This window comes from Chaetodon trifascialis, chromosome 22, assembly GCF_039877785.1.
Source record: "Chaetodon trifascialis isolate fChaTrf1 chromosome 22, fChaTrf1.hap1, whole genome shotgun sequence".
NCBI classification, from domain to species: Eukaryota; Metazoa; Chordata; class Actinopteri; order Chaetodontiformes; family Chaetodontidae; genus Chaetodon; species Chaetodon trifascialis.
The window spans coordinates 20,006,026-20,033,302 of NC_092077.1; the positions used below are offsets into that span (position 1 = coordinate 20,006,026).

The 27,277-nt window shown below is 46.3% G+C and overlaps 2 protein-coding genes and 1 long non-coding RNA gene across 8 annotated transcripts in view; 1 reads left to right on the plus strand and 2 right to left on the minus strand.

Moving 5' to 3' along the window:
- tymp (thymidine phosphorylase) overlaps positions 1-4,014 on the minus strand; it is a 6,991-nt gene extending 2,977 nt beyond the window's left edge. The window contains exons 1-6 of one of the 2 annotated variants that reach the window (XM_070992261.1): positions 3,906-4,014; positions 1,583-1,706; positions 1,263-1,465; positions 1,025-1,123; positions 757-886; positions 550-668 (exon numbers count right to left, since the gene is read on the minus strand). In XM_070992261.1, the coding sequence (XP_070848362.1) occupies positions 550-668; positions 757-886; positions 1,025-1,123; positions 1,263-1,465; positions 1,583-1,700 (669 nt within the window). In that variant the 5' untranslated portion in view covers positions 1,701-1,706; positions 3,906-4,014. Of the gene's footprint in view, positions 1-549; positions 669-756; positions 887-1,024; positions 1,124-1,262; positions 1,466-1,582; positions 1,788-3,905 lie in introns of those variants that run through there. The other variant, XM_070992263.1, reaches the window with a different exon arrangement.
- Positions 4,015-5,581: 1,567 nt separating this feature from the next.
- Positions 5,582-27,277, minus strand: part of shank3b (SH3 and multiple ankyrin repeat domains 3b) — a 32,569-nt gene continuing 10,873 nt past the window's right edge. Inside the window, exons 2-26 of one of the 5 annotated variants that reach the window (XM_070991710.1) lie at positions 26,167-26,338; positions 25,771-25,974; positions 25,081-25,152; positions 24,707-24,815; positions 24,468-24,619; positions 24,097-24,226; positions 23,931-23,968; positions 23,658-23,774; positions 23,476-23,553; positions 23,002-23,068; positions 22,635-22,854; positions 21,437-21,612; positions 21,233-21,346; positions 21,024-21,099; positions 20,087-20,169; positions 19,685-19,809; positions 19,465-19,597; positions 18,922-19,002; positions 18,777-18,794; positions 17,880-18,010; positions 17,260-17,353; positions 16,491-17,099; positions 15,819-16,106; positions 14,056-15,355; positions 5,582-12,955 (exon numbers count right to left, since the gene is read on the minus strand). In XM_070991710.1, coding sequence (XP_070847811.1) covers positions 12,373-12,955; positions 14,056-15,355; positions 15,819-16,106; positions 16,491-17,099; positions 17,260-17,353; positions 17,880-18,010; positions 18,777-18,794; positions 18,922-19,002; positions 19,465-19,597; positions 19,685-19,809; positions 20,087-20,169; positions 21,024-21,099; positions 21,233-21,346; positions 21,437-21,612; positions 22,635-22,854; positions 23,002-23,068; positions 23,476-23,553; positions 23,658-23,774; positions 23,931-23,968; positions 24,097-24,226; positions 24,468-24,619; positions 24,707-24,815; positions 25,081-25,152; positions 25,771-25,974; positions 26,167-26,334 — 5,166 coding nt within the window. In that variant the 5' untranslated portion in view covers positions 26,335-26,338 and the 3' untranslated portion in view covers positions 5,582-12,372. Of the gene's footprint in view, positions 12,956-14,055; positions 15,356-15,818; positions 16,107-16,490; positions 17,100-17,259; positions 17,354-17,879; positions 18,011-18,776; positions 18,795-18,921; positions 19,003-19,464; positions 19,598-19,684; positions 19,810-20,086; positions 20,170-21,023; positions 21,100-21,232; positions 21,347-21,436; positions 21,613-22,634; positions 22,858-23,001; positions 23,069-23,475; positions 23,554-23,657; positions 23,775-23,930; positions 23,969-24,096; positions 24,227-24,467; positions 24,620-24,706; positions 24,816-25,080; positions 25,153-25,770; positions 25,975-26,166; positions 26,339-27,277 lie in introns of all 5 variants that reach the window. The other 4 variants (XM_070991709.1, XM_070991712.1, XM_070991711.1 and 1 more) reach the window with 4 other exon arrangements.
- LOC139350384 (uncharacterized) lies at positions 18,654-19,810 on the plus strand. Its single transcript, XR_011603506.1, has 3 exons — positions 18,654-18,761; positions 18,935-19,048; positions 19,507-19,810. It is a non-coding gene; the product is annotated as an uncharacterized lncRNA (long non-coding RNA).

Genomic DNA, 27,277 nt, shown 5'->3' on the forward strand with positions numbered 1-27,277 from the left:
ACTGAAACCGTCTGACAGACTGTTTGTTTGTTCACAGTGAAGTTCCTTAAAGATCGTCGTCATCAGTAAATCACTGCAAAAACACTCAAACAGAGACAGCAGCTGACACTGGTCGATTGAATGGAAGATCCTGATTGGTAGAGTGAACTGTCAATCAGAGGTCAGAGTGCAGCCAGAGTGTTCACTGGAGTTTTAACAGAGATTAGCATGTTAGCTCGTCTGCCGGCTAATTTGAAACGATGAAAACATTATTTTACTGGACTGGATCAGAGACGTGTCTGCTTTGTTTGTTTGTTTGTTTGTTTGTTTGTTTGTTTGTTTGTTGTTGACTGTACCTGCTGCAGATTGATCCACATGTGGCGCTCTGTGGCGGCAGGGTGCTGTGTGTGTACCTGTGTGGTGCTATCGGCTTGTTCTACAGTGAATGAGTAAACTCTCTCTGTGATGACTCGTTCTCGTGTGTTTGCTGACGACCTCAGAACGCTTCAGACGTCAGACTCCGCCCCTTCAGATCCTCGTCATCACACAGGTGTTCAGAGGTGAACTCACCAACAGCTGTGCGAGCTCTTTGGCGCTCTGCAGGTCTTTGTAGAGAGCGGCTCGTCCGAACTTGACGTCGAGCACCAGAGCGGACAGAGACTCGGCTCCTTTCTTCGAGATGATGGAGCCTGAAACGACAAACAGGCGTTCAGACTGCGTTCGGCCGGCGGAGCTCGAGCTGCTCGTACGCTGAAACCAGGAAAACCGGGACAGAACCAGCAATGAGGGGGGGGCTGTCCACGGTGCTGGTGGCGTCCCGCAGAGCGTACAGGACTCGATCTGCAGGGACCAACGTCTCCGTCTGACCCACAATGCAACAGCCCACCGAGGCCAAGATGTCCCGAATCTACACAGTCAGCACATTCAGACAGGTGAGAGAGTGTCACACCTTCAAACGGGACATCAAACAGCTTTAACGGTCTGTTCTCACGATATAAACTCAGTTGTCATGGCGACCTCCACAGGTGGAGGTCAGTTGCTGCACCTGTGCTGTTGATTGGTGGATGTTGAATCCTGGAATTGACTCCAGTTTATCCAGAGTTCCTCCTGTATGAGCCAAGCCCCGCCCACTGATCATAGGCACCTGCCAAACACACACCTGAGGTTATGACATCATAGATTCAGTGACAGGTGTGTGTTTGTGTGTGTGTGTGTGTGTGTGTGTGTGTGTGTGTGTGTGTGTGTGTGTGTGTGTGTGTGTGTGTATGTATAGCCACACATACCTTATAGCCGCAGGCAGCTAGCGCAGGCGCTAACACCAGGCTGACTTTGTCTCCCACCCCTCCCGTTGAGTGTTTGTCAACCACCAGCCCCGCCCACTCTTTTGGCCATGACATCACTTCACCTGATGACATCATCTCCCTGGTCAGGGTCTGGATCTCGGCGTCGACCATTCCCTTCTGCCAGATCGCCATCAGCATGGCGCCTGAACGACAGACAGAGGAGGAGGTGAAGCGCAGGTGAAGCGCAGGTGAAGCGCAGGTGAAGCGCAGGTGAAGCGCAGGTGAAGCAGTGACGTCAGGAAGGTATTGCTGGTTTGTACCTGTCTGACAGTCTTGGATGGTTTTGTTGGTCACCGTGCGGATGAAGGCTTTGATCTCCTCATCGCTCAGCGCTTCTCCATCTCTCTTCTTCCTGATCAGGTCTGGGATCGACTGCATGTCAGCCTGCACAAACGAAACCAGAGCGAGTCCCTGAGTTCACTGGTTAAAGAGGGAAAACGAGCGGGACGTTTCGACCAAACGCCGCCGTCCTGTGAGGTGGAGCGAGGAGCATGGGACAGGTGGAGCTCTGCAGGTGGAGGAACCACAACCTTCACGTCTCAGAAGATGAGTCTGAACAGTTATTCAAACTCCCAAAACTTTATGAGAGCGACAAACGTTTTCACCACTGACATTTGACACATCAGAAGAACAGAACAGCCGAAAGAAAAGTTTGAAAACCAACAAAAAGTCTAAGACGGGAGTTTTATTACAGTTTATAAACTCAAATAAAGATAAAAAAAAGTAAAAATAAAGTAAACACACTGACAGTAAAACATGATCCCTTCACACAGATACACGTTGTTTGTTGTTGTTTGTCGACGTTTGTTGTTGTTTGTCGTTTATCATTGTTTGTTGTTGTCGACGCTTGTCGTTGTTTGTCGTTGTTTGTTGTTGTTTGTCGTTTGTTGTTGTTTGTGGAGTCGAGCTGCAGCCTGAACGCTGAGTGATGAAGAGCTTCTTCACACGAGCTCGGGACATTTTTTAAACTGAATGTTTCTGAGCGAGTTGAACTCCTTTGAGCAGAAATGAGCTTCAGCTCGTTGAACCTGTTCAGCTCGTTCGGAAACGTCCAGCAGGCTGACCCGGGGTCAGCGCTGTCACTGGTTTATTGTCCTCAAAGTTAAATGCTCACACTCAGCTGAGACAGATCGTCCTCTGAGCAGCTCCTCCTCCTCCTCCTCCTCCTTCTTCTTCCATGGCTGCAGATCTTCTTTTCAACAGTGACTGATGACATCTTTTTATTGGCATTTCCATCATATTTCAGATGAGACGTGGCAGTCGGACGAAGACGCTCTGCAGTGATTTTCATGTTGAACAGGATGGATTGTCATGAACGTTTGGACAGAAGCTCATCTTTGACATTTTACAACTCTGATTCTTTGGTTTACGAAGACGCAAACAGCTGTTGGCGAGAGTCTGCAGCTGTGGTATGTTGGTACCACAGCCTGGGTGGGCGGGACAGACAACAGGCTGATGTTTTCGTCCAACACTTCACTGACGCCTTTAACTGATTAGTGACAGAACAAAACAGAACTGATAAAATGTATTTCTGAAGCTGCTTTCATGTTTTCATAAACGTTCACGTCAGCTGATATAATACTGTGTGTGAATACACCAAAACAACATGATCAACAGATGAATATTATCCCACCGTGCTGTTATATTACATATTATACTTTGTCTTTTAAGTTAGGATATTATACTAATTGGTGCTCGCTGCTGGTCCAGGCTGTGGACGGTCTCCTGCAGTGGACGGTCTCCTGCAGTGGACGGTCTCCTGCAGTGGACGGTCTCCTGCAGTGGACGGTCGATTTAGCCGCCATCAGATCAGCTCCCTCTTCTTCTTCTGTTTTTGACATTCTTGTGTGCTGCGGTGTCGCTGCTCAGGGGCGTTTTCTCTTTCCCTTTTTAATTCTCAGCTGTTTGCTGTTTTCTACGACGTGATGCTTCAACATCAGCACGTCGAAAATCTTCCTGCTTTATGTTTTTATGCTGCTTTGTTTTATTTTGGAAAACATCATAAAAACCTTCAGTAAATAAAAACAGACTTGAACTCAAACCTCAGGCTGAAACCTGAGAGTTTAATAAGGTTTAATACTTTGAGATTAACACTTTAAAGCACTTTGAAGCAGTGCTACTTCACACACTAATATCACACTGTGAGTACAAGTCAAAACACGTCAGAACCACGTATCTCCAAGAAGTCCAACAAGCTCATAAAAACAGGCTGTTTTCAGCTTTGTGATGATGCATTTTCAGCTGATCCAAGAGGCTTTTTAAAGAGTTTAATGAGCTGAAGAAGGAGGAGGATTTTCAGAAGAATTCATCCTTCAGTTTAGCACAAACATCTGGAGATACGAGTTTTTCACTGGACAGGAAATCTGAAAGTAACTAGTAACTAAGACAGATGTAATGGAGTAATATAGAACATTCACCTCTGAGGTTCAGACGAGGATAACGTTAAATAAAATGGACATAATCTACATTGTAGTACCTCAAATTTGTACTTAATTGCAGTACAGCAGTATGGACTTACTTTCCACACACACACACACACACACACACACACACACACACACACACACACACAGAGGAGCGTACCTGTTCTGGTGCCTTCAGTCCATAAAGTGACCTCCACCCTGCAGCTCATCATAAAGCAGCCTCGGGTTAACCGTCCGCTGACCAATGGGAGCGCAGGGAGGAGGAGGTGAACGGCCAATGAGGATTCGGCTCTGGTTTACTCAGTGTCCCGTCCTGGTTAACTCTCCAGTTCATGTGCTGCAGTGACTGTGTGTGTGACTCAGATGTTGGTTTGTCACAGCAGGATGTTGATGAAAATAAATGTTGATGTGTCCCGACTCACCGTGTGTCTCCGCGGTGACGGCGTCCTGCCTGAGCAGGGCCTGTCATGCGGGTTCCTCTCTTCTGCTCTTGTGTTGTCTTTGCAGGTCTTGGTGGGCGGGGCGTCTGCTTACGGGAACCAGGGGCACCTGGCCAGTCTCCTGTGGTCCCCTTTAAAAACCTCCCCTCCTGGGCTGTCTCTCTTCCTGTCCAGCCAGCGTCCCTCCGCGCCACGTTTTGTTTAGTTGTGTTGTTTAGTCGTTGCGCGTTTTGGCTTACTTAATAAATGTTAATCTCTTCTGTTTAACCGTGTGACTCCATTGTTTTGGTCATGGCTCATGAGCCGGGTCGTGACACCACATTTCAAGTTTAGCACAAAGCGGTCGTGTCATTGGTCAGTCAGTGGAAATCCGTCCTCGTGGATCTGGAGTTCGATGGTCACTGATCTGATCGATCCTTCGTGGATTATTTGTGGATGTTCGCCAAAGCTGTGGCTTTTTATAACAAGTATGGAGGATGGCCGGCGGGAGCAGTTACACGAGCCTGAATACCGTAATACTTCTGTATGCATGTCAGTCATTCTTTTGCTCTGATCAGTCATTGATCAGTGAGCTTTGGGGGTGCTGGATTTTGTTAGCTCTGGAGAGCGCTAGGCTAGTTGTTTCCCTTTGTTTCCAGTCTTTGTGCTAAGCTAACTGGCTGCAGCTTCAGATTCACTGTGCAGACATGAATCAGACATGAAACCTGATGTTTTTATCTTCTCTTGTGGTTGATTATATTAATGCAGTATCGACTGACAGTTTGTGGAAGGTCTCGATCACCTGATACCTGATGAATCTGACTGGGCATCATCCCAAAATGAGTGGGTGTCGGTCAAGTCAACACAGAAGCCCCATGTGGGTGCTTACATGTCTCCAAAAGTACATAAACGAATGTGAGACGAGGACAGGACTGTCCACCGTGTGCAGGTGAGAGCTCACTGAATAAAGTGTCAAACACTCAAACTGTTGAACAGTTCAGCTTCAGTTCACTTCTTAAACACCCTTTTGAGATATGAAAATGTGATGTTTTATCTGGACAAATCACCAGTTATTCGGTGATTCAGGAGTGTGTTATCATTTCAAGGTCCTCCAAGATGAAGCCAAACTCGTCGTCAGTCATTAACTCTAAAAAATCCAGTGTTCAAACAAAGTCAGAGGTCATAAACCTGCTGACTTTGTAGTAAACTGACAGCTCTTAATGTGAAAGGACCTCAGCTCTTAATGTGAAAGGACCACACAGCTCTTAATGTGAAAGGACCACACAGCTCTTAATGTGAAAGGACCTCAGCTCTTAATGTGAAAGTACCACACAGCTCTTAATGTGAAAGGACCTCAGCTCTTAATGTGAAAGGACCTCAGCTCTTAATGTGAAAGGACCACACCTGAAGGCAGAGTAACTTTGTAATAAATGACCGTTTATTATAAAGATTACAATCTGTTGCGTTGCAGAGCTCATCAGTTGTCATCGTGTGCTCTTTAGTTTTTAGAAAAGGGAAGAAAAAAACTACAAGTACACACACGCCACTCACTCCAGAAGAAACTACAAACATCCTGTAAAAAGAGGAAGCTAGAAAGGAGGAGGAGGAGGAGGGTAACCATAAAACCATTATAACCAGGTGAATATTAGGAGGAGGAAGGTTTCACACGCATGTTAGAAAGCCAGGATTCTCAGCCAATCAGCGGGAAGCTGAGGCGTTACCATGGTGAAGTCAGCCAACACTATCAGTTTTGCGGTGGCAGCCATCTTGGCTCTTTATTCTGTCTTTTTAAATGATCGTTCTGGTGCTCTGCTGTCGCCATGTTGGCTCCATCTGTCAGTCTATGGTTAATAATTAGCAGTGGTGGAAGAAATCATGTACTAATACCACAGTAGAAAAATACTCTGCATTCATAATTTAAGTATTAGCAACAAATTAAAGTATCAAAAGTAAAAGTACTTTCATATGTGTGTTGGTCTTGGCTGTAGTTGACCTAAAAAACGTCTTTAACAGTCGACTTTAAACCGTGAATTTACTTTTTGAAGAGAATAAAAAGAACGAACGATAAAAAGAGTGTATCTCAGAGTCTGAAGCAGCCTGACTTTAGCTTTCCTATGATAACAGGATATTGGCTCAGCGGTGGTCATTATAAGGCAGGAAGTCACGTGATAACGCTCAGGTCAAGTCCTGGACCTTCACCTGTGGAGGAAAAAAGTTGTGACACCTGAGTCGTGAAACCACCTGAAGTATATGGATGACCACGTATACGAGGTTCGGAGCTCAAAGTCTTGGCCAGAAATGATTAGAATTATTAATTATTTAATAATTTCAATTTCTCACAGATAGGTTTTTTGAAAGTCAAAAGTACGGTTGATAAAAAACAGATGAATTTGTTGCTGCTCTCAGATTATTGGTGCTGAATATTAGCATGTGTAGCAGTTTGGGATAAATTTCAGATTGAAATATATCAAAATATGAAAGCAGGTCAGAGTTGGATTTAACTACTTCATGTACTTTTTGTACATAAAAAAATATTTGAATAGTAACCACGACTCTTAAATGTGGTGAAAAGTTGAATATTTCTCTCTGAAATGCGGTGGCGTGAACTAGCATCATGTAAAGTACAAGTACCTCAAAATCATATTAAAATACTGTACTTGAGTAAATGTACTCAGTTACTTTCAACCACTGCTAATTAGTTACACGTTTCTTTTCTTGGGATAATTTCCTGAACCAATCACCAGTGATTTGTCTGAATGTCATTTTCAGCCGTCGCGCTAGCTAGCATAACATTTAGCTTAAGTTAGAGCGGGAAGTTTGGTTAATGTTGAGAATTCGTGTTGTTGAGGAAGAAAAACAAAGAATACTGCAGCATAAATTGTCCCAGCAGAGGAACATCATGGACAAGTTCAAGATGAAGTTTAGATGATGCTAAAGGCTAAAGAGGTCTTCATGGGTCCATCTGGTTCCTCATAACTGAGACCAGATTTGGTTTTCTCAGATGTTTGGTAAAGTTTTCTACAACAGAATCAAATTAATTTAAAAAAAAAAAGAAAGACAAACCATTGGTCAGTATGGCTGGCAGACTGTTAGTGATTAGCATTAGTAATCACTGGTAGTAAGCTTGATTAGCATTAGCATTTTTTGTTGAAAATGATACTTTGTGTTCTCGGTGCAAGTTTATAGATTTGAATGGTCTTAATCATTTTTTCAGTTGTTTAGCAGAAATGTAGCTCGCAGACCTTCTTCATCTGGCAACGTTATCAACTAGCATACATGCTAACGCAGCGCTTTAGAGCTCTGCTGCTGTTTTAGGGATGTGTTGCTTCAGGAGACAACGTGGAACCAAGTGTTCCCCGAACAGAACGTTTTCTCCTGATCAGGACACCTCAGTGCATTACTGCGTTTATCTGGCGAAGCTTTCCAGATTATATCTTTTAATGCTAACCTCAGTGTTGTGTAGCATTGAAACATGAGTATTGTAGAATTTTCTACAAAGCTAAATCTTTAGCCCGTCATTAGCACCACACAGTACAGAATCTTAAACTTGGTTTGCTTCGTGACTTCTCTGTGTCGTATCTTTGACTTTTTACCAAACAATCAGATCTTTTCTAACACAGTTGTTCAGTTTTTGTGGTTTTTGTGCTGACGATTCCTCACAGTCATTCGTTGAACATCGTCTATAAGAAAAAAAAACTCCCTTTTCACAACGTCAGAGTCTGCATGAAGGCATCACTGGCCGCCAGGTTAAGAACAGTAAGGGTCTGGTTGTGGTAGCAGTCGTTGCCCCTAATAATAAACTGTTTGAGGATTGGAACAGTTTTGTTAGTAAACCTGAAGGAATCTGGACAACAGGGCTGCAGTTTGTAGGAGTTTATCTCGCTAGACGTGATTCATGGATCCAGAACCAGGCTGAAACCGGTCTTAGCATCATGTGGTTACCTTGAAAGTTGGGATCTTGATCTAAGTGACCTGCTCGCTGACAGTGATTTGACTGGTGACGGACGGAAGGTAGAACTGCAGGAAAAATAAAGGAACTACTTTTGCCAGCGGAGGAACACTTCATGTCACTGATGAGCAGGTTGCTGGTTGAGTTTCTGATTGGCTGAGAAATCCTACAAGTGAATGACCTCACGTCTATTTTAGTGTACAGAGGGATTCCCAGTGGGGACCTGAGGTCAGAGGTTAAGAGGTCATATGACCTCTCTGTCACTGATTTGTATTGTTAGACTGTGGAGAAAGCGACAGCCCGTCTCGCTCTGTGGATGACTGTACAGTAGACTATAGTCCATTATAATATATACTATACATACAGTGTACAGCCGAGACATGTGACGTTCAGTCAGCGCAAACAGCCGCACACACTTTGTCTGACGCTGTTTTAAAGATAATTAAGATGTTTGATGGATGCTTTTCAAACAGCTCCAGATGGATATGATGGTTGTAACTCTGTTTCTGAGACAGTGCTGTTTTGCTGTGTGTCTTGATGGGGTCTGTAGCTCAGATCAATAACTGCTTTTGAACTCTGCAGACTCTGACTGATAGGATGAGTTAGTGACTTTCTGACCTCATGCGAGTGTTTTTAGTGTTACTCTTCAAAGATTCACGGCCGTCTTTTGTTGTTGAAATCTCTTTCAGCTCACTGAAGCTTTCAAACCCGTCGTGATCTTTTTTCATTTTGTGCTAAAACAGCCTTCACTTTCAAGTCAAACATGATGTATAGCTGCTTACAAAGACTGAATATCACATGTGGATAAAGACTTTATAGACTATGGTCTACCAAAATATTACTGTATACATTTTCTTGTCTGCTATACTTTATATTTTACACTATAGCTACATTATTCTATGGTAATATATATTATACAGACTATGAAGTCTACTGTCATGTGCTGTACATAGACTATACATTCGACACCTCTGTGCTCTGCCATTGGCAGGTCATAGAACTTGTACAACTTTGGGATTCATGATTGTGGCTCGGCTTGTGTTCAGGTGCGTCAGCGGGAGGAAACGCTGGAGAAACGCAGTTTGTTGAGGAAACAGGCACTGGAACGTTGATTGTGCTTCAGAGGGGAATCAAGGCGACAGACTAACGTGTCGGTGTGTCAAATTCATGAAAGTTCATCATGTGAAGTTATTAGGAGGTTGTAGCAGTAATGGCGGACAGTTCCCTCCATTGAACAAAGGCTGAAAGCGCTGAAAGTCAACAGTTCACAATCCGTCAACTTGGCTTCAACATCCCAATTTAAAGGAAAAACGTGAAGGAAATACACCTTCCAGTGACGCCACAGGTGTCTAACTTACATGCAGTCTCTTGTTTGATGGACAGGTATAGAAAGGTGATGAGACACAAACGAGACCTTGTGGTTTTAGCAGCAGTTAGCGTCGTCTTCGTGTTGGGTTTGAACCGTCTTAATCTACCGTCAACAAAGGTCAGCGGGACAGATCAGTGGAACAGGACTCGACATTAAGTCAGACTTTTCTGTTGGAAGGTGTATTTTTACACTGCTGATGAAGCTGCTTTCAGTCTTTGTGCTAAGCTAGGCTAAACACATCCTTATCGCTGTGCTGCATGCACTGATAGAAGTCTTTTTATTTGTCTCTGAGAGTTTCTTTAAGAGTTACGCTCAGTGAAGCCGTTAATGCTGCGGTCAGACCGGATTCTTCTAGAAGACATTCACACGATAACTGTGGAGAGAAGCTGCTTTGACAGTCTGTGGCCGAGGCCGTCGTGTGCTGCGCAGCTTAGAAAACACCTTGAGATGAATCTGCAATTTGTCATATTGAGCCTTTCAGTTCTTTTATAATACTCGTTTAATTAAACCTCTGATCCCAGAACAGTCTGAACTCTGTGTTGAATCAATAAACAAACTGTGTTTGGTGAGATTCAGACTCTGAACAAGCAGATATTTACAAAAATCAATGAAGCTGATGAGGAAAAACATTAAATATATTGACTTTGTGCTGTTTTCAGTTGAGTTTATGTCAAAGAGGATTAAAAAGTGACCACATGCTGTTTTATTGATGGTTTACACAGAGGCCAGACTGTTCTGGAATCAGAGTTGTGTCTTCAAGACCTATAAAATATATAATTTCAGTCATGTTTTAGTCTTTCTTTGCTTTACCGTCCATGACTTTACTGTCATTAACCCGTTTAATAGTCACAGAAAAGCAGCATCGCTCTTCTGACACTTGTAGTACTCGAATGTGTGCAGTGATATTTGAAGGATATGAATTATATTTCCTAAAGCAGCTGTCAGTTCCAGCCGTCCTATCAGACTGGACACTGGAGAAACTTGTAAGTTCAAAGTTCAATCACATCGACCTCTTTGCGAGGCGGATCAGTCGTCTTTATTGAAATGAATGAGGAAGGAATTTCGGTTTGACCGCATCTTAACTCCTAAACACACATTTTGTTGACTTCACGTGATGCACACTAAACTGTATTTGGGCAACTCCTTTTATGGCCTGTTGTAAACTCCATATATGGTCTGGAGGAAACTCCATGTATGGCAGGGAGGAGATCCCCAATATGGCAGGGAGGAAACTCCATATATGGCCTGTTCCTGGCGAGTTACCTTTACTGCAGGATGTTAATGGCAGGTGGAGCCACACTTGACTGATTCAGGATGAACTCAGTAGAGTCGAAGGGTTAACCGAAGAGATTCAGGTGTCAGGGGTGTGTAGGTGGTGTCAGGTGTAGGGGGGAAGGAGAAAGGTATTTTCTGTACAAATGGCTTTAAACAGATAGCACCATGTACAGTAAGCCCTCAGTAAGCAGGTTAGAAACCAGAGAGGTTTACAGTTGGAGCTCTGCTGCAGCTCTCCCTGAAACACACAGCACATCAGCACAAAGTCACACTCATTGACAAATCATTATGAATTCCAAAACATCACCGAAACGACCTTGAAATTCAACTCATTGTCAAATCATAAGGAACTCAAAATCATTTTCCAAACTATTAGAAACTCTGTTAAGTCGTCACCACCACGTTATTACTTGTTATTCATAAATTCTAAATGATCGTATTAAGATATGAAATCAAAATAAACACAAATTCTTCATGAGTGATATTTGAAAAACAAAACAAACAAAAAAAAAAGTCACAAGAACTTTCTGTAAAAGGTCGGAGAAACATCCTCAGCTGAGCTCCTGTTGTTAAGGTAGAGACTCCCAGTAGCTCGCTAATCGTCCAGGTCTGCTAGCAAAAGTCCAGCTAAACTCATCCGGGGAAGCAGAGTGGCACGAGGACAACAACCCGTCTCATTAATCAGTTTGTCAGATCAGCTCTTTGATCAATGACCCGCCACCTGCCGAGACTGGCAGTAAAGCTCCGTGTCCAGCGCCAATTAGCTCAGTAAGCCACATGCTAACATAACGCTGCAGAACACGATGTCCTGCAGTGTTTTCTGATGATTCACATCAAAATATACAGAAAACAAACGGAAAAAGAAAGTTATTTGTTTAGCAGCTACGTTACATCATTATTTGAAACAGCTATTTCACTAGCTAGCACAGAATGTTAGCAAGGCAAACGTTTATGGTGCAGACCCTCGCAATCTGTTAGATGGAGTTGATCAACTCCATCTAACAGATTAGCTCGTTGATTAGCCAAAGAAAGATGAATTTGAAAATAAATTTAATAATCGATTAATTGTCTTTTTAAGGCAAACATTCCAAAAACTCGCTGCGTACAGCTTCTCAAATATGAAAATGTGCTTGTTTTTTTAGTCCACAGCAGCCTGAGACTGAAAGGTAATCAACCAAAATTAGCATTAGCACTGACTTCAGCTCCCGCCTGGTTGACTCCAGCAGCAACTAACATAACGCTGACTGGACGTTTCATTCAATATTCTCTTTTTACTCTGAAATGACAAATTTGGTCGAGGGTTTTTACGGCATAAACTCAAGGCATCAGAAGACAGAGGCCAAGCTAAATCTCGGAGGTCTAAAACTACACTAAAGCCAAATGCCAGACACAGACCTTGGTGCTGCCATTCCTTTTGGGTTGATCAAAGAGCTGATAAGCCAAAATGTCACCGAGATCACTCAGAGAGCTGGGCTCCACGTTGGTAAAAAGGTCTAAAGATTCAGTCACTGCTAAGATATCCTACTCAAAGAGATGGCCTAGTGTCTGACCAGAGGTCAGGGGTTATGAGGTCACAGTTCAGGATGTCTAGAGGTTAGTGGTCAGAGGTGAGGGGTCAAGTGGAACCATCCAGCAGCTGTCTGAGTGCCCTCTCGATGTTGATTCGGTGTCCCAGTCTGGTGACGCCCAGCTCCACGTAGTCGTCTTTGGTGAGGGCAGGGAGATGGGAGCCTTCGATCTCGTGCTCCTGGAAGCGCTGGCGGTGCTCGGCCAGGCCCACGCTCTCCAGCCAGTCACCCACGTCATATTTATTCCACAAGTTGAGAGGCCGCTGCCTCCATGGCCGAAGGGCCAAAAGGGGCCCGCTGAGGACCGGGGAGGGGCAGGGAGAGGCGTGGGGTGAAGGTGAGGGTGAACGGGACCTGGTTCGTGCACTGGCACTTCGCATCACAAACCGAACCTCCTTCGGTTCTGAGGGGAGACTTAGACTGGACGACTTCAGGATGGTTAGACCGCGACCCGAACTCAGGTCTGGCCTTTCGGAGGAGGAGGCAATACCTATTGACCTATCAGATGGGGAGGGCGAGGGGGAGGGGCTCCGGCGAGTGACGGGGTAGCGGCTTCCTGGTCGGACTGTATAACTGGCGCCGTATCCTCGCTGGGAGATCGTGTGGAGTTCACCAAGACTAGAGAACAACCTGCAACACATTAAGCAGTATATAAATAAACATGGAGGTGCTAACTGACCGTTTGTAAAGCCCTGCTCCCGTTAGTTACTGTTGTTACGGCACATACTGAGTTTACAGTCATGACCGCGGCAGATTTACCTCAAAATTCTTGCTAATTTGACAAACAAGTTTTTTTATTTAAAACAGCAGCGGATTTTGCTGCCTGAAACAACTGTTGTTGGCAGACTTCATGAGCTTTAGATAGCTCGCTAATCAGTGCTAATTAAACTCTGTCTAGTGGTGACTCATTTTAAAATGAGAAACCTGTGAAAAAGGTAATATGATGGTTATGTCCATACACCACGAGGCTAAAGCTAGGATGCCCCACGCAAAAGTCATTAATCGTCACAAGCTAACGATCCATGTGGAAGATATGAAAATAAAGAATCAGCATTAGTTTTTGTATTACAGCAAAGCTAGTTGTCACCAGCGTGATACAACAGTATTATATAAAAATGTCAGATCATACTAACGTAACCCTTTTTGGATGCTTGATTTCCTACAGAACAAGTGACAGAGATGAGGGATTTATAATGGCTAATGCTATGCTAACAGCTATGTCAGATATGCTAATGTTTGTGGCGCACAGTTGAGCAGATAAACACACTGTTTACTCTATTTGCTGCTCTTTTGTTATTTGGTTTTGAAAAGGCACATCTCACATAGATGCCACATGTTGAGACATACAAAGCTTGACAGCCGTTGCTGCGTTTGCCAATTTGGATATTTGATTTTCGGGGAGGTCTTTAGCCACTGGTCAATTCCTTGTTTTTATTCCAAACACGGGTTGGATAGTAGTTGCAGACATTTAGTAGTTAGTCATCTGCGAAGAAGGTGCATGTTAGTTAGCTGTTAGCAAATAAAAATCATCTCTTAGCGATAACGAGAAGTGTTTACCAGAGACAAAAACATACGATTTACTCTGTCCACTGTCCACACATCTGGAACAACACAAACAACAGATTCTGTTACAATACGTGCACACACACACACACACACACACACACACACAGTAGCACTATCGGGTTAACAGTACTGCAGTATTTACAATAGAAGGCATTTTGATGTACCTGGCGCCTCCTACTGGTGATCTCCGGCCCGGATCGAGGGGACTCGGCTCCTCCCCCAGAGAGTGACTGTCTTTGTTGAGCAGCTGGAGCCGATTAGCCAGATCCAGACCAGAACCCGCCCTGCCGCTCAGCTCCAGTGCTGATGCTGAGCGGCTGGTCAGATCCACGGCCGACCCTGACCCCTGACCTCCCAGTGCTGCCGGACGGCCTTCCTCCGGGCTGAGGCCTCGCCGGTCGTCCCCACGGTCGTCCCCACCTCCCCACAGCTTGGACCTCCTCTGGAACAGATAGCGCGGCTGTCGGCCACCACCGCTGGTGGGGGAGGAACAGAGTGGGGAGGAGGGGGAGGAGGAGGATGCAGCAGACGGGAGGAGCTCACTGTCTGAAGATTGCTTCAGCAGTGGGTCCCGGAGTGCAGAGCGGCCCCGACCAATAGGTGAACGGAGGCGTGGCTTCAGAGCAATCGGGGAGGTGGAGGGGGAGGAAGGCGAAGGGTGAGCAGCAGGAGGGGAGGAAGGGGAAGTTGGAGCAGGAGGGGAGGCCAAGGTGATTGAGGGAGGGAGCGAGCTGGGTGAGGAGGAGCTGTCGTGGAGCCGTTCGTCACCTCCTTCCTCTTCGTCTCCTCGCCTACCCAGCGAATCAGGACCACTCTCTCCTCCCCCTCCTTCCCCACCTCGCCGTGGCAACAAGGTGAGGGAAGATGGGGGAGGAGGGGCAGGAGTAGCAGCAAATGCAGGGGGTGGAGTTACCAGACCAATTCTGCGGAGCTCCTCCCTTGTCTCCTCGTCACTGGATGACAGCAATGCTGGTGGGAGCGTAACTGTGTAAGCTCCGCCCTCCTCCTCTGAGCTGCCCACAGTGAGGCTTCTGCGCCTGTCAATCAGAGCAGGGTGAGTCTCATTGGCCAGCGCCGGCAAGGGGGTGGGTCTCCAGCGCTCAGGCGAGGGGCCGGCAGGTGATGTCACTCCTCCCTCTGTTTCAGGACGCTCCACCTGTCCATCAGGGAACAAGGGTGGGGTTATGCGTTTGTGCCTCAGCTCAGGACTCGTCTGGGGAGTGGTGCGCTTGGTTCGCTGCTCGGGGCTCGTCTGAGGGGTGGTGCGTTTGGATCGTGGCTCGGGGCTGCTCTGCGGGGTGGTAATAGGGGTGCGCTTGTGTCTTCCCTCTGGACTGGCAGCAGGAGTGGGGATGGGTGTGGTGGAAGCAGATGCATGTTTTAGTCGAGGCTCTGGGCTCGGCGTGCGAGCAGTGAGCGCTCGTTCTCGTGCAGCAAGGGCCAGGGCGAGTGGAGATGAGGGGTCTGAGGAGAGGAGAGAAGAGAAGAGTAAAGGTGTAAGGTGGATTTTCAGCCGTCATTATACTGTTGGGACGCTGCGCTCGAGTGAATTTTCTACGGTTTACTATTGATCGTGGTAGTTTCACATTATCCACTGCCCCTCTCTGTGTGCTACCTCAAGGTATCTGAGTCCTATTCTGTTTTGTGGAGTACCTCAAGGCTGCGTTCTAGGTCCCCTTCTGTGTTTTGTGGAGCATAATTTGATGGTAAATTTGATACTCTGGAACCCATCTTTAAACAGAGTGCTTGGGTACTGATCTGACTTGATGCCAATAAAATGGTACGGTCCAGTTTTCAGCAGGAGAAGGTTGATCTGAATTGATCACTGCAATTCGATTACTGTCATCAACTAATGCAGACTAGATCCAGACTCGGCAGTCAGACTCAAGAACAAATGAGAGATTACATTGGATTGTGTCAGACTGACCTAAAGGTTTTCCTGTCAGCGGGTGGAGGAAGGTGTGAGGAGTTGGTGAGGGCGACAGGACCGGCGCCGGAGGAGGAAGCTCGCCGAGGTCGTCCATTGAATGGCTCTGAGTCAGGAGGGGTGGCACCTGGTTTTCTGACCCGGCTCCCTCCACAGACAGGAAGAGAGACGACCTGCGGCCCTGAACCCGAGCACGCTCTGAAAGAACCTGCTGCTGGTACAGCTCCGCCCGGCTGGGGCTGCCCGGTAGCTCTAATTTGGACGGATCATGATCTTTCATTCCAAGTCCTGGAGGAAAAAGAACAAGATGTCAGACTGAGCGAGGAGTCCAAACCACTTAGTGGGACGTTTTACAAAAATGTTTTCTGCAAGCACAAACAGGGTAAACCACAGCTGTACGGAAGCCGTTTGTCCAGATCCAGTAACCCTGATGAAACTCCATTCGTAGGTATGTTGGTTGGTAGCTAGCTAACCAGTAGTTAACTAGGTTAATTGACAGCAAACACATTGTAACTATTAATGTTGGCAGCTACCAACCAATATAAGTAGTTAATGGAATTTAATGCAGGTGTAACTTGAAACTGTGACAAACATCCCATAATGCTCTGAGGAAATTAGGCACAAATGTAACTCCATAGACTCAGAAAGATAACAGGTCTGAACAGTCCTAACCCTGCTCCTCAACAGGAAGTTGTTTCAACAAAGGTGACTTCCTCCTCTGTGGCTTGGAGGGCGGAGCCTGTTGTCCCACGTTAGCGTAAGGGTTTTCTATTGGTCGGCCCCGGCGGCGTGACAGCGGTGAGTGACCGAGGGCGGGGCTGGTGCTGTGGAGAGACAGCGTGGAGGTGTGTGTGGCGGTGTGAAGCGTGTGTGTGGCAGTGTGTGTGGCAGTGTGCAGCGTGTGCGTGGCAGCGGCGTGTGCGTCGGGCTGCAGCGGCGGCGGTGTGTCCTGCAGGATGATCATCGACCTCGCCTTCCTCTGGCGCTCGGCGTGGGCGTGGCTCCTCGTCGGTGAGTCGGAGAGCTCCTGGAGCCTTGGCTCCGCCCCGGGCTTGAAGCTGGAGCGGGTTAGCCCCTCCCCTCTGGCCGGAGGAGGAGGGGGAAGGAAGGAAGGGGGAGGACCAGAGTCGAGGAGGAAGAGCGAGGAGGTGGAGGAGGCAGAGGGAGGAGGGGGCGGAGCTGTTTGAGGAGGAGGAGGGATGAAGCTGTCCGTCAGCGAGGAGCTCCGTGGAAACCGGCTTTCGTTGATCAGAGCTGAGATCCTGTCGTCCTCAGGTGTGCCTGCCGCAGTAACCATGGAGACGTAAAATTACCCAACAAATGAAACATGTTAAAATCAATATTTCATCATCTTTCATCGAGTACTTCAGGTGCCGTCTGTGGTAACATGTGTGTGTATGTGTATGTGTGTACTGTATGATCCCGTGTGTGTGCGTCTCACCGAAGCTCTTGGTTCTGGACATTCCTCGAGGTAAAGCCATGGTGCTCTTCTCTGGAGCTGTGGGGGGCACCAGACCCTGACGCTCAAACAGGGACTGCACACACACACACACACACACACACACACACACACACACACACACACACACACACACACACACACACACACACACACACACATTCAGTCTGAAATCATAGACTCCCCGCAGGTTTTGTTGGATGCGTTTAACCTGTTTAACATGTTTTCACCCTCAACAGTCTCCGCCGGCGGCAGGTAACCACAGAGACAGAAGCTAACCAATCACAGGACACCGCAGAGCTCCCAACCTTTTTGGTTTGTGACCCCTTAAAACAAATCCAGCCTTCGTCACCTGCTGTGCTCTCTGACCTCATCAGCTGTGGTCTGACGATGATTCGGCTCCAGTGTGACCAGCAGATATCCAGATTATAGACAACAGGTGAGTTCTGAGATTACCTTTTTTTCCTTTTGCGCTCCACACGAGCTCACCTGCACGCTACCAAAGCCTGCTCAAATGTGATTGGCCAATACTACTCACACCACAAATGCATCAGTCATCGTGTGTTGAAGTCAGGTCGATGTTTTGACCGTTTAACACTCACATTGATCTCGGCCTGCGTGATGCGTCGGCTGGTCGGTCTCTGTTTCACTGTCGCCGCTCTGAAGTCATCTGACGGGCGACCCCTCAGAACGACTTCCTGTTGACCCCCGGCCAACATCTCGTCCAGTTTCTCTGGAGGGAGGAGACGCAATCAAGACGAGATAAAGGAGCAGAAATGAGGAAACAGCCTGGTGACATCACAGCAGGACCACGACGACAACGTGACGTCAGTGAGGTCAGCGGGCCGTCGCTTTCAGAGCGCTGAGGGTCAAACTGAGTCTGGTTTAAAGCCTCGTTTCCTGTTTCACGTCCCGTTTCTGAGTCCAGATTCTCAGCCACTGACCAAACTCCAAATCAGAAAGAGCCAAATTTCACTTTTCAGTTGAGTTCTGCTACATTTTCTGTGAATTTGATGCCTTTGATGTCCCGCCTGACGGGCTGAAGGTGTGTTCACACCTGTAGTTCAGGTCAAATCACCTGCGTGTTACGAATAAAGACCAACAGGTGCAGATGAAAGGAGGACGAGATACGATAATAGTAGAACAGTCACAGGGGACATTTTACTGCTTTGAGTACTTTTACTTTGAATACCTGAAGTACCTTTTTCTGATGATACTCACATTCTTCATTTTCACTTTTACCTGATACAGAGTATTTTCACACTGTGGTATCAGTACTTAAGTCAAGGATCTGAATACTTCCTCCTCAGCTACAGCCCTGTGACATCACTGTGACATCATAACATCCATCCAACATCATGCCAAGAGACCAACACCACCACCACCACCATCATCATCATCATCATCATCATCATCAGTGCAGTGTGACATCACAACAGGTAAAACACATGAAAACAGGATCCACGACAACGACGACACATCAGGTCCATGAGACTCACCGATGCGCCTCCTCCTGGCTGCAGACAGAGCAAAGGTCACCAACACACACTCCTACAGTTTGACTGAACTGTGTGTGTGTGTGTGTGTGTGTGTGTGTGTGTGTGTGTGTGTGTGTGTGTGTGTGTGTGTGTGTGTTTGTTTTACCTATCTCCTCCAGGTCAGCGGTCATGGACTTGGATCGAAGTGTCAATGAGGTGCTCGGGGCTCGTTTTGGAGGGGGTGGAGCTACAAGACAAGAGCCAATCAGATCACAGTTGGGGATGGAAACCTGGTGTGTAGTTAGTGTGTAATTTGCACAATAAGACAGGCTGCGTTAAGTCACCTTTTTTTGTGATTTTATCATTTATGGCAGAGCAAAGACACATGATTGAAGTTTAGTTTATTTGTCATTTCAACCAGAGAAAACACAAATATAATGTCTTATTTTGTTCAACTAGAACTCAGAGATGTTCAGAAATGTGACCAAAACAATGAAAATCTAGTTTTCTGTTCACTGACAAATCAACAGATTGTGTAGAACGATTATTACTGTATCATAATTGTCTTATAGTCATATTTATATGAGAGTTAATATGAATTTTAAATGAGAAAACGGACTAAATGTGTGTCGAGGTGATAAACTTAAAACAGGCATCAGTGTAAGTGAAGAAAAGAAGAAATGAGCATGAATAAAAGCAGTGACGAAACCTTTCTTCCGGATCAGGTTGGATTCTGATTTTCTGGAAACAGATACGACCTTCATCAGCAGCCGACTTCCACCCTGACGGATCAGAGAGACGACCTGCCGGTGACCCACCTTCACCACATCGGCGCCGTTCACCTGGAGAACAGACGGATGGACGGACAGTGAACGCCTCACAGAGCTTCAGTGATCTAATGATGCCTCACTTTCGCGGACAGCTGATACCTCAATGAGGAAGTCTCCGGTCCGTAGCCCCGCCCTCCAGGCCACTCCCCCCTGGTCGACGGACTCCAGGTACTGCAGGGCAGGGAACGCCGGGGTGGGGGCAAACTCCTCGATGGGGGTCTCAGCTTGAGAAAAGAAGACAGAGGAGGAAAACATGTTTATAATAACCTACAGGAAGCTCTGGTTCTACATCAAGGAGATCACTGAGGGAACGTTTTGAACCATCAGAGCTCTGCTGGTTCCCAGTTTAGCTCTGTGGTAATAATCCTTCCAGGGATGACGCTCAGTGGATTCTGTCATTATTATGAAACAACGCGGCGAGGAGTTTAAAAGCTCTTTTTTTCTTCCCAACACCTCCAAACACCCACCACTCCTCCATCATCCATCCATCCGTCTCTCTACCTTTAGCTCCTCTGAGGACGAAGCCGAATCCCTCGCTCTCTCTCTTCTGCAGCACGGCTGTCTTCTCCTCGATCACATAGTCACTGACGGGCAGAGAAAACACAAAATCACACGTTTATCACAACATTTTCAGAGTTAACGGAGGACTGAGGCTGTAATGAGCCTCCAGTCATGAAAAACACTCCACAGACAGGTGGAAGAAGTATTCACATCCTTTACTTCAGTAAAAGTACTAATACCACACTGTGAAAGTACTCCAGTTCAAGTAAAAGTCCTGCGTTTTAACTCCTCGTGTTCCAGCATCAACACATCTGGAGATACGAGCTTTTCACTGGACAGGAAGGAATCTGATAATTAATGAGTAACTGAAGCTGATCGACAAATGTAATGAAGTAAAAGTACAACATTTACCTCTGAGATGTAAATACTGAAGTTATATACAAGTACCTTGAATTTGTACCACAGATTATTTTTTAGTATTACAGTAGTATTCCTGTAAAGATGCAGTGTGTTTGTATGTCATGTGTGTACATGTATATGTATATGTGTACTGTACAGATTCATTTAAATTGAGTTGACTTTATTACTTTGCACGTGACAAAGTTTTATGAGTATAGTATAGTATATTTATTAGTATTTACTGATATCACGTTAATAATAATAATCTTAGTTTTATGTGATGTTTTGTCTCTACATCATGAAGAAATATACAATAATCATTAGATAATTGATACAAGCATTTAATGTGGTGACTGATTCAGTTTCTAAATCAAAGTTTCATTCATTAAAACATTTTCTACCTCATGTTTTTTCTACATGTTGTTACATATGTTTGTGTTTTGTTGTTTAACCTGTCCAGGAGTGTGTGACATCAGTATCACCTGAGGAGGAGTGTTGGTGGTGCGTACCTGCAGAAGGTGTAATGATGGTGTATTACCTGTAGGAGGTGTAGTTGTCATACGATCCTACGGTGTAATGTCTGAACAGTCTCTTGGTGCGGTCCTCCCTCGTCTCTGAAACACACGGACGTGTGTAGAAGTACAGGAGATAAATGCAGTACAGGATGAAGTACCTCATGTTGGTCACATATTAAAGGTTAAACCATCTCTCTGTGCGTCCAGTGCGTGTTTCTCAGTAATGATTTACCCAGCCGTGGGTCGTATTGTCTCATCTGGACTTCCTCCACACAGTCAGCAGGAAACCAGCCAGTTCGTCCTTTAACACTTCCTTCCCAGAATCCTCCTTCGCCGATGGACAGAACTGTGGATCCACAGCACACTCGGTCAGGACCACCTGTCCTCACAAACACTCAGCACGGCTTCATTCTGACAACACGCTCCTCTGTCTGACCTTTGACCCTCTCTCCTCGGTGCAGCTGGATCTCTCCGGTCCCCTGGGGGACGTGGGACCGGGTGGCAATGAAGGTGCGTCCTGGTACGGCGCTGTACAGCCTCCTCTTCCTCATCTGGGGGGTCAGTGGAGGGGAGGACGGGGGGCTGGTCTCCACGTGGCCTCCACCACTCGGACTGCAGAGAGACAGACAGGTTAGAGACGGAGACTGGTTTGACTAAAGGCTGTCGCCATGACAACACCAGTAACCCTGCCAGCTGCACCAGCACTGATGTCAACTACACCAGTACTAACATAAACTACACCAGCACTAACTTCAACTACACCAGAACTAACACAAACTACACCAGCACTAACTTCAACTACACCAGAACTAACACAAACTACACCAGCACTAACTTCATCTACACCAGTACTAACACAAACTACACCAGAACTAACACAAACTACACCAGAACTAACACAAACTACACCAGCGCTAACACAAACTACACCAGAACTAACACAAACTACACCAGCACTAACTTCAACTACACCAGCGCTTACATAAACTACACCAGAACTCACACAAACTACACCAGCACTAACTTCAGCTACACCAGCACTAACTTCATCTACACCAGCGCTAACAAAAACTACACCAGTACTAACATAAACTACACCAGAACTAACACAAACTACACCAGTACTAACATAAACTACACCAGAACTAACACAAACTACACCAGTAGTAACTTCAACTACACCAGTGCTAACAAAAACTACACCAGTACTAACATAAACTACACCAGAACTAACACAAACTACACCAGTGCTAACATAAACTACACCAGAACTAACACAAACTACACCAGCACTAACTTCAACTACACCAGCGCTAACAAAAACTACACCAGTACTAACATAAACTACACCAGAACTAACACAAACTACACCAGTGCTAACATAAACTACACCAGTGCTAACACAAACTACACCAGTAGTAACTTCAACTACACCAGTGCTAACATAAACTACACCAGTAATAACATAAACTACACCAGCACTAACATAAACTACACCAGTACTAGCATAAACTACAGCGGTCCTGGTGTGGACTTTATTCTAAAGACAACTCGATGTCAAAGTGTCCACTGTGACTGTGTGTGAATGTATACTAACCCTGTGAGTGTGTGTCGGTGTGTGTGCATGTGTGTACCTGAGCCGGCGTGTGTGTCGTCGTAGTGAGTGTGTGTGCGTGTCATGATGTGTTTCCAGGCTTTGAAGGGAGGGGCCAGGAGAGGAGGCGGGGCTTTCCAGAGCGTTGTCACTGGCTGAGCGAATCAGAGAGCGCGGAGAGGACAGACCGTTTCCAGCCGGCGTCCTGGTCAGGCCGGCTCTGCGGCGCTTTGTGTAGGATGGAGTTTCTCTGAAGGGAACTACTTGGGCACAAACACAAACACACACACACGCACGCGCACACACACGCACACAGACACACAGTTAACTTCACCAGCTACTCTAACATGTACGCGTACACACACATACACACTATTTAAATGTGTTTATACTCTCAGCCAACTCACCAACGTCAGAGGCTTTGTGGATCTTAATGATTTCTGCAAGATCAAAGTTCCCGGCAATTATCGCCACCTACACACACACACACACACACACACACACACACACACACACACACACACACACACACACACACACACACACACACACACACACACACACACACACACACACGGAGCGTCCTGCATTGTCATAACAGCAGCGGCTGGGTCAGACATTAGTCTTTATGTACGTCCATTAAAGGACAGCCGGCTTCACTCTGTACTCTTCTTATCATGAAAAGAGCCAAACCAACACGTTCGTGTGTCTCTCGGCTCTTTCAGCTCCGAGCCCGCTGATTGGATGCAAACCTTTGAAAACACCTCACACAGAGGAGATTACTGCATGGACTCAGATTATGTGATGGCTGAGTTCAGACTGGTCTGGGGTCAGAGCTTCTGTCAGCCCAGCGTTGGCTGTAGTTTTGGATGTTATTTTACCTGAAAGGCAGTCTGGTTGTTGTAGTTTTTGATGTCTTTATTCGCTCCTCTGAACAGCAGCACTCTGGCACAGCTGTCCTGCAAAACCAGCAGAAATCATTTTAAAAACTTCAGAATAAATAAAAACACAGGAGAAACAAACAAACACCTTCAGCCGAGCTCTCAGTGGGTTTGTGTGTTACCTGGTTGTAGAGAGCACAAAGGTGAAGGGCGGTGTTTCCTGATGCATTCTGGGAGCTCATGTCAGCGCCGTAGAAGAGCAGGTGCTCCAAGTGCTGCACATTACCGAAGCGACATGCCTAAACTCACACACACACACACACAGATTGTGAATTAAATCATGCTTGTATAGAGCAAGTAATTTAACTGATTGCATGGATTTGAGTGTGTGTGTGTGTGTGTGTGTGTGTGTGTGTGTGTGTGTGTGTGTGTGTGTGTGTGTGTGCGTGTGTCACCTGGTGGATTTCCTGCCACCCGTTCTCATCAGTCATCCCTAAAACCAGGACAACAAGAACTCTTTGAGCGGGGAAGTGGTGATGTCATCATCCACACACACACACACACACACACACACACACACACACACACACACAGGTGGATTGACCCTACGAGCCTCCGTACCGATGGTGGCGTGGTCCTGCAGCAGCAGCTCGCAGCAGTAGGGGGCGCCGCCCACCATGGCAGAGTGATAGAGGGGAGTCAGTCCTCTGCTGTCCTTGTAGTCCGGAGACGCTCCGAGGTCCAGCAGAGTCTGAGGACAGGACAGGACAGGACAGGACAGGACAGGACAGGACAGGACAGGACAGGACAGAGCTCAGCGAAGGGTTGAATTCAAGGTTGATGAGAAACAAAAACGACTAAATCTGAACGTATTTGTGAAGTAAAATTGTAAAATAACACAACATGAAATACTCAGAAATGGAGTACTTGAGTGAATGTACTCAGTTACTTTCCCACACTGCCTTGCGGCGTCTGCAGGTGTGTTTTCTGACCGTGAGCGAGGTGCTGTTCCTGCAGAGGACGGCTCGGTGCAGAGCGGTGATGCCGTCTCTGGTCCTGAAGTCCAGGTGAGCTCCTCCACTGCGGAGGACTTTAATGAGCTCACAGCTCTCCTCCAGCTGGACGGCCAGAGTGAGAGGACACTCTGAGACACAGACGGACACGCACGCTGTTATTGGACCAAAGACAATGTGTGTGTGTGTGTTTGTGTGTGTGCGTGCGCGAGCCTCACCCCCGCTGTCAGAGTCATGGAAGTTGGGGTCCAGGCCCTTCTCCAGCCACTTGGAAACCTTCTCCACATTCTTCTGGTGAACATGTTCCATGAAGCGCTTCAGGTTGGCCTGAAAACATCAGAACAGTCTGAAGAAACGCTCCGACAAAAGCTCAGCAGGAGAACTCAGTCTGTAACGTCCTCACCGGAGAGGAGACGCACACGTCACACGTTAATCATTAGTTCTTATCATCCAGCACGATTTGAGGATTTGTGTTGTTCAGCCTGCTTAACTTCATGAAGTGACTCATCAGTGTGTGTGTGTGTGTGTGTGTGTGTGTGTGTGTGTGTGTGTGTGTGTGTGTGTGTGTGTGTGTGTGTGTGTGTGTGTGTACCTTGGTGTGTAGCTTGGCCAGCTGTTTATCGTCCACGTAGCTCTGCGTGTAAATTCTCCTTTTATAACGAAACTGTAATAATAACGAGAGGTCAAAGGTCAGCGCTCGTTTGTGCTCACTGAAACGCAAACACAACACGTGAACGGGGAGCTGCCACGTTAGATTACAGGAAACAATCACGTTAATGAATACAGACAAAATGTGCAATAAAGAGAATTTTTCAGGAGTTTGTTGCTTTTGATTCAGTTTGATTTCCAGCTCATGAATCACATTCAGCGCATGCAGGACGGAGCCAGTTCAAGCCTGTGATTGGCTCTTCTCGGTCTGAATTAACAGACTGAGACATTTGAACAAGTTAAATAAATCAGATTATTTCACAGCTTCTTTCGTTTATATCTTGTCTGTACTGTTTAACATGAACACACACATTTTAATTGGACTCCCGCACACACACGAATGCAGCATTTCCTGCCGTCTGTCTGATAAAAACTACAGTGAGCAGCTGTTTGAGGACATTCTTGAACCTTTTTATTTTTAAAGGTTTTCGTCTTCAGGAGGAGCCAATGGGCTGCAGAGCAGGACAGACGCACTGACACGTTGTTGTTTGCAGCAAAGACAAACACATAAATCCACTGATAACGTGCTGTTTGCTCCTTTAAACCACGTGTCCTGTAAAGCGCCGTGCTGTACCTCCAGGTATGGGATGGGAGTGATGGGAGGGAGAGGATACTCCTTCAGCAGTCGCTCCTCGTCCAGAAACTTTCCGGCTCGGCCGTTGAACGCCGGCTGGAAGAGACCATAGTTCAAAACATCCGACAGAGACTGAGTCAACGTCACCAGAACCCTCTGCTTACTGGTCCAAACTGGTAACTCTGGGTCCAACCGCAAACACTTCTGAGAGAGCCAGAGACAGAGAAACAGACAGACAGAGAAAGAGACAGACACAGACAGACAGACACCAGGTTTGTCCTGCTGATTCATTCATGTAGTTTTTATCCTCCAGTCAGATGTACTTATATACAGTACATACTCGTATATATACTGCATATACTGCGTGTGTGTGTATGTAAGCTACGTGTGTGTTACCGTCTGCTGCAGGTCCGGGATGCCAATGCGGACGACGATGCTGTTTCCAGGGGGCGTGTCATCCGCGTCGTCGTCCCTGGCAACAGCAGAGCCTGTCGGGTTGCCGTTAGTGACGGCCTGTTGCCGCGGGCGATCATGTTTGGTGTCAGCAGCCGGACTCAGAGGCATGTGGCTGAAAAACACACACACACACACACACACACACACACACACACACACACACACACACACACCGAGCCGCCATTACAGTCTGCATCACGTGACGGGTCACAGCGGAGAAACCAGACTATAAGTCGCATCAGTCAAAAAATGTGCCATGAAGAGGAAAAAAACATATACAAGTTGCATTTATTTAAATTTATTTCATAAAATCCAAGAACAGACATTTAATCTGGAAAGTGATTCAACTACACAAAGCAAGAGAGCAACAGGCTGAACAGGCGTGCGCTCCGTTAACGTAACACATGAACAGTTATTCAGCTGCACGGCAGCATAAAGATCACACCTGAAGGCTGAAAAGGATAAATTAACACAACAGGCCGGCGAGTCCAACCAGCAAGTTCACCGAGCTCCCGATCTCATTCCGCATCACTGAATCCACTGAACAACGCTGGTACAGGAGCAGCATGTAGTCACAAGCCTAGAGCGCCCCCTGGCGGCTGTAGACGGTAATGGGTTCATGTCAGGCAGTATGAATTACTTAAAAAAGACAAGTAAACTATATATATTTTGATATATAAGTCGCAGGACCAGCCAAAACTATGAAAAAAAGTGCAACTTATAGTCCGGAAAATACTAATAATTAAAGATTCATCACTGTGGAAATGTCAATACGTTCACGATGTTTTAATTCACATCGCCGGATCTCTGCTGCCTGTTAGCAAGCAAGCTAATGCTCACTGGCCAGCTCAAAGGTCAAACACATTGTTTTCTCCTGGTAATAAAGCAGCGTGTACAGAGCTGTTGTTTGTACTGCTAATTACCAAATGTTAGCATGCTAACATGCTAAGTAAGCTGGGAACCTGGTACACACTATACTTACTAAACAGCAGCATGCTAGCTTTGTCATGAGCATATTAGCACAACAACCACGACTGCCAAAGGTTAAAAA